At 32.7% G+C, this 12,506-nt stretch overlaps 1 protein-coding gene across 13 annotated transcripts in view; it reads left to right on the forward strand.

Annotated features, from left to right (window-relative positions):
• Positions 1-450: 450 nt before the first annotated feature.
• The window catches only part of LOC147068486 (ATPase family AAA domain-containing protein 2-like), a 31,301-nt gene continuing 19,245 nt past the window's right edge, over positions 451-12,506 (forward strand). Inside the window, exons 1-11 of one of the 13 annotated variants that reach the window (XM_085952154.1) lie at positions 451-987; positions 3,056-3,140; positions 3,925-4,012; positions 5,584-5,738; positions 5,820-6,049; positions 6,549-6,811; positions 7,537-7,706; positions 8,437-8,544; positions 11,274-11,363; positions 11,454-11,544; positions 12,329-12,419. In XM_085952154.1, the coding sequence (XP_085808280.1) occupies positions 901-987; positions 3,056-3,140; positions 3,925-4,012; positions 5,584-5,738; positions 5,820-6,049; positions 6,549-6,811; positions 7,537-7,706; positions 8,437-8,544; positions 11,274-11,363; positions 11,454-11,544; positions 12,329-12,419 (1,458 nt within the window). In that variant the 5' untranslated portion in view covers positions 451-900. The remainder of the gene's footprint in view (positions 988-3,055; positions 3,141-3,924; positions 4,013-5,583; positions 5,739-5,819; positions 6,050-6,548; positions 6,812-7,536; positions 7,707-8,436; positions 8,545-11,273; positions 11,364-11,453; positions 11,545-12,328; positions 12,420-12,506) is intronic. The other 12 variants (XM_085952155.1, XM_085952156.1, XM_085952157.1 and 9 more) reach the window with 12 other exon arrangements.

The following is a 12,506-nucleotide window of genomic DNA, read 5'->3' on the forward strand; positions in this document are numbered from 1 at the left end:
TTCTGGCAACCAAGAATAATGTTGCCATTTTTAAAGGTAGTATGACTAAAAAAAGGTCAGGGATAAACTCTAGAAGGCAGTGGATGAACTTGAAAAATTAGTAGGTACCAGTAGGTACACATGTTTCATTTGTAAATTAACAAATCTTTTTATCAGCTAATCTCTTATTTTATTTTATATTCATTTTAAGAATTTGTAACTAGTCTTTATGTGACAGCAATTTTATGTATTTTTAATAAAAAAAATCTTGTATTCCTTTTGTTAAAATTTAGCTTTAGAATTTTCAGAATAATTTTAATTATTTTATATTTTACAGATATATTAAATTATGTGATTTATTAATTTTTTTCCAATGTGTAAATAAATAATAATGATTCTTGGACGTTGAAAGCTATTTTCTCTGAGAGCGAAAAAAACTACACGGGTACAAAAAATAATGTTGAACAACTCACCCCCGAAATATTTTGTACAGCCTTTGTTGTGAGCTTTTTTGACAGTTGACGATAAACAGCTAAGCTAAGCGTGTAGTGTTAATGCTCATGATTTTTTTATAAAACGGTATATTTTATCAATGTATTTGAAATTAGCGTAATATTTAGATAGGATATTCTTAGTTAATCGGTGAGTGTAATTTTAAAAGAAAAATATCGAACACGCGAACTCCATTTTCTAAAGAACATGGCGTTCGTCAATAGGCTGTGGTATCGTTTTTATATGTAACTACAAATTTAAAATAAACTGTAGACTCTGATTTTATACAATATTTATGACATAAAACTGCATTAGAAATATAATCATGAACGTTATCAGCGTAAATTATTCATCATTAGAGCATTTGTTGCGGTTGTAATAAGTTTTATGTAAGGAGTGGTTTGCGACATCCTTCATACGTTTGAAGCAATGGTCAAAACACGCCGAAGCGTCAACGGAGACGCTGACGATAGGAATTATAGGAAAAGAACTCTATCGAAAGTCGATGATGAACAGGTGAAAAGTTTTGCATCAAAATTGCTGACATAACTTGGCCTTTGTTTCATTTTAGTTGCTCAACTTTTCTGGGTGTGGGAAAACGAAAATTCACATTCGATTTTTTTAGCATGTAGGTTGCATGTATCTTGAATTTACTTATCTTATGTCCAAGCGTTCACAATATTACACCTTTATTTGGATAATTTGGTTTGTTTTATTGATACCCACCTATTAAGTAAACACCTAAATATTTTTAGAACTTGAAAAACATTGATTTCTGTCACATGGTTGTGAGTTGTTTCTTTCCTTCTTTGTTGCATTGATAATTAATTAACATTATATTATTTGACTAAATTGACCTGTAATGTTTGGTTTATGCTTAACACATACCTATCTATCCAGATTATAGTCAATATTTTCTTGATATCAATTATAACTGTTATAAATAGACTAATATAATATTTACTAAACAGTGTGTACTTTATAATTTGTAGTAGGTAGACCCTTGTGTAATTATAAATGATGCACCATCCACAGTAATTCATTGTTTAACGCAGTCATCATTCAAGATAGATCAGAGAATATAGGGTTTGTTACTATGATTAATTGTTTGCCATAAACTCAGCCCTTGCTCTGAATCCAAATATATGCATTGATTGAAAAATCAACATGCGGATTTGACCCGGCCACAGGTTTCGAACCTGCAACCCATGGAACAGGAGTCAACTATTCTAACATTGCACAGTGTGTGCTGTAAATATATTCATATACATCTATCTCAATTATAAATAAATTCACTTTTCCTGGCATAATATATATTTAAAATCTACTAATTAGCAGTAATTATTATGCTAGTATGTATAAATCAATAAGTAGAGGCCATAAATAACTAGTTTAGTTACCGAAAGCTTTTTCTATGTATTTTTTTTATATAATATTATATTGTTACCAACTTCCTTCCCCATAAATTAGCAAAATATTTATTTTTAAATAAATTGTTTATTCTAAATAAGCTAAGTAGATTGGCTCTTTATTATAAAGTATACACTTTAACATTTTAAAGTCCATTTATATCTGCAGACCTACAATGTAGCACACATGACAGATATGCTTGAATACACTAGTTATCAGTGGCAAAGGGTGAACGCTGTGGAGATATAATGTGGAGAAATAGTACATACTAAATTTTATCAGTCATACTTATTTTTTTTAATTGAACAGAGAATACAGATAATTGTACATGATATTAGTTAGTTTTTAAAATTCAATTAAACCTTGCCTAAAGCCGGGTTGACACGGTCCAAGTACGATCCAAGTACACTTGGACCAAGTGCCATCCAAGTGACAGCTTCATACTAATTATTCCTATCCAAGCTAACTTGGATGAGTAGGACGCGGTCCAAGTAGCTTGGATAGGAATAATTAGTATGAAGATGTCTCATACGAGTGCACTTGGATGGCTTTCGGTCCAAGTGTACTTGGATCGTACTTGGACCGTGTCAACGCGGCTTAAACCAAGTCAAATAGTGTTATGTAAACATTTCACAGTTCCTGGAACCAATTATGTACCTTTTTTCTATATGCCCCATTCTTCCAAGAATCTGCTTTCAAATAGTCCGGAATATCAGCCAAACAAATTAGCAAGTGTATGTGAGATATTACTGTATTTTGTTTTGGTTGTCAATGGTTTCATTCATAGCTAAACTGTTTAAATTTTGGTTCGGGGTGATTTGATGGTAGTGTGCGCATAACTTGTACAGCTTCACAATTAAACTGAGGTTCTGATGTCTTCGTCGCTATCGCTGACAGTATTTAGATTGTACCTGTTGTATTGCCTTGTCTCACACAACACCCCTCCAATCTTCTTGTGTCTGTAATATGGCTTATTGAATATGCTACATGTCTGTTGGTGTGAATACTATTGAAAATGTCATGTCCACTGCATGTGTCTGGGAACATTGAATATCTGTGAATATGACTGAATTTTTATTGTGATCAACACTAGTTATCAAATTTCATATTGAAATGAAAATGAAATTATGTTATTAAGCCTATTTTTTCTGAGTGTTTGATTTTATGATTTTAGGATGAAACCGTAGATGGATGGACACCAAGAGAGCTGCGCAGTCATTACAGGGTACCTAGAAAACGGCAGCACTGGCCGCCTCAATGTATGAAAATGTGATTTTTCATCAAATCTACTAATATTTATATTGGATAAAAGTTACATTAGTTTTTGTCAATCTGCTGTTTTAAAAAAAAAAAAAATATTTTGAAAAATTTAATTAATCCTATGTGAGCGTCCGCCACAATCGGTCAGTATTAAAATAATCATATTATGTGAACATGGTGTGTTCACATATGATTCAACATGTTCAACACGATGCATATAGAATGCAATGTAATAAAACATGGAAAACCCTAGGATTTTTCTATTAAATAATAAATATATTATTAAGTTATTAATTAACCGATTAAGTGTCGAAAGCGTCTTTGTACGCCGTAATTACACCAATTATATCATTTACGACTATTTTTAAAACAGTTTTTTTTTCGATTATCTCAGAATATGACTCAAACCACATAGGAGGTATTTGATATAATAAATTGTAGAATCACAATAATTATTCTTATAATTCTTATAACTTCTTTTTTTATTCATTTGAAAATGATTTATTAGATATAATAACATTATTGACACGTTGCATTTATGCTGTTTTGTGGCATCGGAATCATGACCTTTAAACAACCCTAACATAAAATTTTCACATATCAATTTTATCTGAACACATTCAATTCAATGCATGGTAATCATTCACATCGTTCTAAAAAAATCACTTTACGTTTTCCCTTTATTTACATTGTTGTTATCAGTCCCTTCAAACGTAAAATCGGGACTTCACTGTAGTTGGATAGATCACTGTCAATTGTGTTGTTCATCTTTTTTTTTTTCAGTGGTAAGTAAGAGACTAAGGAGCATCAAGATGCCTAGGATAATGTATCCAGAAAGTGAGGACACGGAACCAGACAAATTTTCAAGAAGGTAATCACAAAGCTATAATTACTGTCTACACAGTATTGTTTATAGAATAACCATTTTGATGTGCCTATCCGTTTATTGATGTCACCTCATTTTGTTTGTTATTTTAATAATCTTTTTATCACTACAACAGTTAATGAGACTCAATATTATCAATCAAGTGTAGTAGTGTAGTAGTTCATTGTAACAATCACATAAACACCCAGGCTCCAGGCCAGGGGAGTTGTGGCCCATTTAACGAAGTAAATAATCTCACATGGTTCATTACCACGACTGTAAATATTAATTTATATCTCATAATCTATGAATTTTCGGGAATCACTCAATTCATGTATTGTAGATATCTTCAAACCATTTACCTATAATATAATTGAGACTGCATTATCCACATTCGAAATCGCAATATTTAAGTTGACACATGAATTGAAGAACAACCTATTTCTTTCAACTTTACAGATAATCTACCATCGTTACTTTGTGTTTTAAAGATATGCCCGGTAATTTGAAATATGCACCCTTATTACAGTGTTGGTAAAATTAATTTTTCAACTACGTAATGTAGTTGATAGAAATGATGAAATTTGTGTAAGCAAGGTCATTAGCTAAGTCCACATCTAATCACTTCCATCATTCACTTTCACTTCAACTGTTTAATTCTGGTTGTACACCGAGTAGTTTTGTGCATGTCTCAAGCAGAGGCATTTGTCTCACTGTCCACATAGTTCATCAAAGTTTTCACTTTGTCAAGTCGTAAATGGATTCGCAAGTGACGAACAAAAAAATTCTCGGTTACACAGCGCCATCATGAAGTTTACTTGGAAAACTACTGAAAAAGGTTAAAAATATACAGTAAGTTTCGGAATAACAAACACCTACTTATTTATATTAACATTATTTTTTTTACTTATTTCTACAATCACATTTAGAATAATTGAGTGTGTCCTAATAACAAAATCGGTCTTGGAACTAGTTTACTACCGTCTGGTCAGTATACTTTGCATTACATGAATGATAAAAATAAATATTCTTGTATGAATTAATTATTCACCCCCGTAAATGTCATTTGTCAAAATAAAACTCAAACTAAAATAACCCGAACTTTCCTGAAAAAATACAAAGTTGCTGGAGTGTTGAACAGGAATAAAAGCCTGTCGGATCTGCTTGCGCTAGTACTTTCATCACAGATTACGGCCATTTTGAAACCGGTTTGAAGCACGCAATGCACAGACGACGCATGCATTGTGATGAATTCATGAAACAAACGGGAAAAAACCCGTATGTGGACAGGGCTTTTTATGCCAAACGTATAAGAGCAGTGTCGTAAAACAAAAGCATTTTTATTTTTCGATTATCAAAATATATTAATTTATATAAAAATAAATTTTTGTATACTTAAAAATTATCTTTTTCCCAGTTTTATTAAATTACACAGATTGCTCAAAGCCTTGACAAAACCTATTTAAAACGTCAAGTATGTCGTCATAAACTTTTAATATCTATTTTATGCTACTAAATTTAGGTAATCACTGACATCCAGTACTTAGTCCATTCACATTATCGATATCATATTTCAGGTGCCGTCCTATGAGGGTGTTTTTCGAAGATGGACAGAGAGTTCGTAGAGTGGAACGCCCCCGTAGATCGAACGCTGTCGACAGACAACTCCGGCCTTTACAGCCTAACAACTACATGGAGGACAGTGACAAGCCTATGCAAGAATCAACAAGCCGTAAGTATCCTATCAATATGCTGCAGTAAACAATACAATAACAGCGGTATAACCTAAACTAATACTATGGCATGTTTGCAGATGTGCGTCGCAGTGGTAGGCAAAGGAAACTACTGCATCACACATTCAATGAGAGCTGGATCACCAATGAACTGAAAGTGAAAGGTTATCCACGGCTCTTTGGCATCCGTCAAATGATGTCTTCGTCAGATAGTTCAAGTGATGATGAAGAAAGGGCAAGACCGGCTAAACAAATGGTAAACACATTACATCAGAGATTTTCAAAATGTCCGCCCGCGATTGAATCCCAGGTGCGCTGCAGAATATTCAATTTTTTTAAGTAAACCAGACATTCTTAATTCAATGCACTGTTGCATGATCACGTTGGATTTGTATGCTTCTCACAACTTCAACAGAGCATACTGCTTTTCTCTTATAGTAGAAATTAAACTCGAAGCCGAAATTGGTTATGATTTAATTTCCTCCCTCTGTCTGCTGAATGACCATCATCAATCTACATTTCATTATTTTTCTGATTTTCTTCATACATATTATATTTTATGTATGATTATTGTTGTTTGAATCTACTGAAAGGTTTCACTGAAAGGTGATTGAATAAAAATAATAATATTGAGAATTTTGAGAGAGAAGTTCAAGTAGATTCAAGACCCATTCAGGACCCAATATCTTACTTAACATCAGCACTGGAATAGTCTGGTTGAGCTGTCTTGCAACAGTACATTAATTATGACATTAAAATTAATTAAACTAATGATTGTATCCATTATTTTAACATATTATATTCTTCAGCAGAATAAAAGAATTCGCGATCAGCCCGTAAGTGATGAAGACAATAGCAACGATAAAATAACCAATAAAAAGAGCGTCAATCGAGAGTCGGGGAATCCCCCGAGAATCGGGGTCAAAAAAGAAATCAAAACTGACGAGGAAAGGAATCACGACTTGGAAGTCATCTGCGAGAATGGCGTTTCGAATGCAGAATCCGATAAGAAGTCTGATGAAGGTGGAGCGGAAGATAAACATGACAACGAAAAAGAAAATTCTGATGACGGGTTGGTGTAGCTTCATTTTGTAATAATAATGACAAATTTCATTTCAAATATTAATTTTGTTTCTGTTTCATCAATCCTCTTACTTCATTGCTATGTCCATATTATTTAAGACATTGAAGGAAACATTCTCTCAAAGACAGTCTGAAAATATGAGATTTAACCTAAAAAATGACTGCTAAAACTAATTATTAAATTGGCTGCGATTCATTTAAATTACTGATTCACACAAACAGTCAATTTAACATACTATTTAATATATATCTAGATATTGTCAAGACAAACCCTGAAACTTGTTATGAATGTATGGTACATATTGTTTTATAAATTACTACATACAATGACCATTTCTAACACGAAACATCATCGACTTGTACTGAAATCAAAACATTCTCATTTTTATAAATAGGTAGCCACTAAAAATGTTGCAGAATTAGCATTATAATAATATAATAAGACTTCATAAGAGCTTGTCCAGATAATGCGTGTATCGCCGTGAGTGCACGTGGACGACTCAATGAAGTCACCTGTACCTCGACTGCACGCGAGAGTTGGCTCGTCGCGAGTACATGTAATCGGCTCAATGAGGTCACATGTACCTTGAATATGCGCGAGTCAGATCGCGCCATCTGGACAAGACCTAAGTTATAGTCCAAATTCTTTAGATTTCATGCTGTCATTAAATGGAACAAGATGTTTGTTAATAGAATCGTTGTATCATATTACAGCAGCAATGAAAATGAAAATAGCATGAGCACAAGAAGAGTCAGCAATCGGAATCTACGACTTAGGCGTGGCAGGAGCAGCAATGCCACGGAAAACAACAGACGAGGGAATCGAAGCAGGGGGGCAAAGAAAGATGACATAGGTGCTAATAGCCACAGTCAACGAGAAACAGGTGAACAAACTCAATAATGCCCTAAGTTTTTTGTAAAGTACAATCTAATATTATTGAAAATACATCATTTTGAAAACCTACTAATCCTTTAAACTATCGATCCATCTATGATTCATGCAAAGTAACTTCAATAACTACACTATCTTAGGTTTCAAGGTATGTTTCTGGGTTTTTCACAAAATTATGTATTTTCAATAATACAACTTTAACATTCTTAAACTTTAACGTAACAATTAATAATCAATTCCTTAATTTAGTAACAAACCTGATTGCCTTTCATTGATGGAATTTGAATTTGCATTTCAGATAGCGTAGTTATTAGAATTACAGACAGGTTGATACTTTAAAGGATCAGAGCACTCACATAGACGGTGAAAGATGTTAGTTTAATATTATTACTTTTTATTTAAACATCACTTATAATATTATACAGTGACCCGTTTCAATTTATTTTCATAAATTAAACAATTCTATTTATTAACTAATGTCAGGAATTCATTCTCTCTCTGATAGCTCACCCATCAACATGTTCAATACCTTCATTCAGGCACTCGAGCAGTACAACTCATGAACTTTTAATACTAAGCTTATCTTCTGTTTATTTACCGTCTCGAATTTGTTTCCAGAACATATAATCATACATCGCCCTCAGAACATATATACATAATTAAATATTGTCTAAAATGAAAATTTTAAAAATATATTTGATCATATTTTTCTCAATTTTCAGGGAGTGATAGTGACAATAGTTCTGATTCCGGTAGTGAAATAGTTGTAAGGAGATCCAATAGGACTAGAAAACCAAGAAATGCCTATATTGAATCACAGAATTGTGAAGGTAATCATTTTGCATTACAATCAAAATTATACATACCCACAACAATTAACGATAGCATATTTTATATAGTATTCCTTTCATATATATAAATAAATTATGCCCCTACTACCACTACCCTTAACTGACATTGGCCTCCTCCAAAAGGTAAAACTGAGATAATTGGCTTCAATGATCTGTCTTGTCTCAAATATTATATATCGACTGCTTAATCTACAAACCTGCCAACTGCACTTTTGACCAAAAATGAGATTTTGATGGCATTTTGTTATCAAGCATGTTTTCTATGCTCACACAAAATTTCACACTCCTAAACCTATAAACAAATGCGTTATCGTTTTTCACACAAAACAGCCAACTGCAGATGACAAATAATGTCCAATATCGTAAATGGAACAACTTATGCTCTTCTTATAAATTTTCTTTATATATATAAAAGAGAAGCTAAAATAGCGTATTAATTCATAGTGCAGCTTATTTGTAAAAAAAAATTTCAAGTGTATTTTTGGAATTGATAAATTCAGCTCGATAATTAAATTATTATTCCTGAACAATTTGCCCAAATGGAGTTATCCGGTTTGCAGATCAAGCAGTCGATATTGTCGTTCGGGATGCAATACCGTGTTAGCGGGGAAAAAACAAATAATGCAGGAGAAAGAAAAAACATGATGTTCTTCCTTTGTTTTGCCTTTCCAGTAGGCTACCCAAAACCACCAGTCTTTCCAGATTATCTGGTCCAACAATATTTCCAAAAAAACTGAAGAATACGTCTCTTACACACTATCCAGACACTGTAAAAAAATATGGAGAACACTAATTTTTCCGCAAGCGTGTAGCAATTGATCCTTTCATCTAGTGATAAGACGTGTCAATGCATTTTTCGAAATCTATGTACGCATACTTATTTTGGGTGCCAGAAATACAGATAATCGCAGGGTCCGAAAAACAGTTCCTCATCACTTTTGTCTTTGAGACATTTATCTTTAGACCGACCGTTTGACTGACATCCGCGAGTTCTTGCATTCTACCTTGGAGGTCTTTCGGGTCTTGTGAGAGTATAACAATATCATCTGCAAAGCGCAGGTGACTGAGGTGCTCTCCATTGATTGGAACACCTTTTTCCTCCCAATCAAGTTTCCTAAATAAGTCCTCAAGAGTAGCGGTGAATAGTTTAGGTGAAATGGTATCACCTTGCCGGACACCTTTGTTAATGGGGAATTTACACAACCGTGTGTGGAGTTTCACGCATGCTGTGGCGTCACTGTATATACTGTTCAATATGTTTATGCTAGCGTCTGGAAATTCCTTGGTTGCTAAGGGCGTCTATAATTGAGAATTTTTTGATGGAATCAAACGCTCTTTTCATAGTCTATAAAACCAAGATATAATGGCAGTTTGTATTCCTGGTAGCGCTCTATGATTTGAATGTTATTTTTTATAATATAACTTTTATTAAATTTTATTATGAATGAATTTTATTTTTCGTTGATTATTATTTTGTTTATGTACTACAAAAGGAAAATATAAATATATTTTGATTGTAATTAAAGTACTTATATGCATTTTATTTTGACGAGGGATACTCAGTATTACGAAAATTATAGAAGGGGTACACAGATGCCGAAAGTTTGGGAAACACTGGTCTAGAGAGCTACAATATTTATGCCAAATTCCACCAAAAAAAAATGTTTTTTTGATTTACACCACCACCGACTGACTGTAGTGGGTGTAGTCGTTCTTTTCGCCGAATGTTTATCGTAGATTTTTGGTTTTTTAATATTGAGGTTCCAAAATAGTAATTGATAATGGACAAAAAAAAGTATTATTGCATTTAACTTATACACAAACCTATTCAACACAACACAGCCTAATATATCGTTTATCGGTCTTTTATCTATTGCACTTGGTGTACCTACACCATGGCCCCCACATCCTGAAACGGGCCCTCAGGCTATGGTATTTGGCGGACCCCCTATCTACCGCTTAGATTAAAGTCAGTGTGAAACACTACATTAACGTTTTTCAAATTGTTAAGTTCAAATTGAGGGTACTTATACAGTGAATTATTGGCGATTTTCAATACATCTACTTTAATAATGGAGCTGTCGAGTATCGACACATAATAATCAGAAAATATATTGCACTTAATGGCTGGCCATTAAGTATAATTCTTTTTTTTTTACTATTAAAGCTAATTTATGATGTGTGTTTATCTGGTCAACCCCACACGCCGGGCCCCCCACAGCCCGGGCCCCCAGGCTAGAGCCCTGTCAGCCCTCCCCAGCCATGACCTACACCACTCCGGAATTTGGGTGGACACCGAGAAGTTTTTACAGTTCCATTAGGGATTGAGTTTCTAAAAAACCCATCATTAGTGTTTTGAAATTTTTGTGTTTGAAATTAAAATCTTAGTAATTTTTCTAAAAAGGCTGCTGGAGAATAATTATTACAAATCATTTTTTTGCCGTGTTTTTATTTGTCTAAGCCCAAGGTATAGTTTATTGCCTTTCAGTTTAAAATCATTCAGATAATTTTCATGTTTGGGTGTGCCACTGACATTCATTAGACCACATCAGACCACATAATTGGTGGACAGCCTTATGTTCTATTTGCAATTTGTTTTCCAAAATAAAACAATTGAAAATGATTTGTCAATTTCGGAATTGTAAATGTAGTTTGTTAATAAAAATTATCAATTATTAATTTTTTTTTATGTTTTTTTTTATTTGTAGGAAAGCAATATACTATGAGAAAGAAGCCTTATACAATACGAAAGACTTATAGCCTTAGAGAAAGAAAGCAACCAAAGATTATTGTGAGATGTAAGTAGAAATATTATTAATATATCTTTGGGATAATACAATCCACTAATATCATAAAATAATTTTATAAATTTCTTTTCAACTTTTTAGCTCAAAGCCCAACAACGAGCAGCAGTTCATCGATATCCGATACTGAAGATGAATTGAATGTGTCTGTCCAAAAGAGTAAAACTAAAATTAGGTAAGATTAATTAAAATCAAATCAATTTCATAAATATAAAGCTAGTCCTCCGTAAAACCGAAAAAATATATAAATGGCCTAACTTTCAAATTTATATTGAATGTATTAATACAGTGAACTCCCGATTATCCGTGTGCGGATTATCCAGTTTGCGGATTATCCGTGCATGAATTTAATTTTTAAAAAATCACTCATTTTCATACACATTAACCTCGCTTTGGAAAATTTTAACTGATATTAGAAAGATTCCTGCAAATAAACCAAAATTACAGATTTTCTAAATAAATAATGAGTATTAAACATGTTAAAATAATTGTCTGCTTTAGAAATGTATAATAAATAATATGTAGTATTTTAAAAAGAGAAAACCCATAGTTCGGATTATCCGTGTTTTTCGTTTATCCGTGCCACCTCTCCCCACCGGGATAATCGGGAGTCAAAATAGTAATTTTTCACTGATAATTTTTTTTTTTTTATGACAATGAAAAAGAAAATAATCAAAATAATTGGACTTATCACAGCTTGAAAATATCCTCTAGGATGAGGATCTAGTCTTAAGTGTATTATGATAATTATTGTGGAATAAGTACTAATGAAACTTTTAACCAAACATTTTCAAGTGTTTATTATTTCTAATAACATTGTTTAATTTTGTGTAATATACATTCGTTTTTATTTTATCATTAAAAAGTAATGGTCAAGTATTTCTTTGACAACACTGTACACTGAATTCTATTTTGATATCTCTATAATAGGTTTAATATTTGATTTCTTTTTGTTTCAGACAAAAATCGAAGACATTAGGAGAACACACAGACAGGGCATTACGAGAAATGCAACCGGTAGAATTGGACGGGAGTGTTCGTTTTTCATCGGTAATATAACCTAATTACTAGATATTGTTATAATACTTTCATATTATTCTTGTTTGAATGTCTTCTATGTAAAAATTACATTGTTTT

Source organism: Rhyacophila brunnea, unplaced genomic scaffold (genome assembly GCF_057557595.1).
Source record: "Rhyacophila brunnea isolate RB1 unplaced genomic scaffold, BYU_Rbru_1.0 scaffold_3, whole genome shotgun sequence".
Taxonomy (NCBI): Eukaryota; Metazoa; Arthropoda; class Insecta; order Trichoptera; family Rhyacophilidae; genus Rhyacophila; species Rhyacophila brunnea.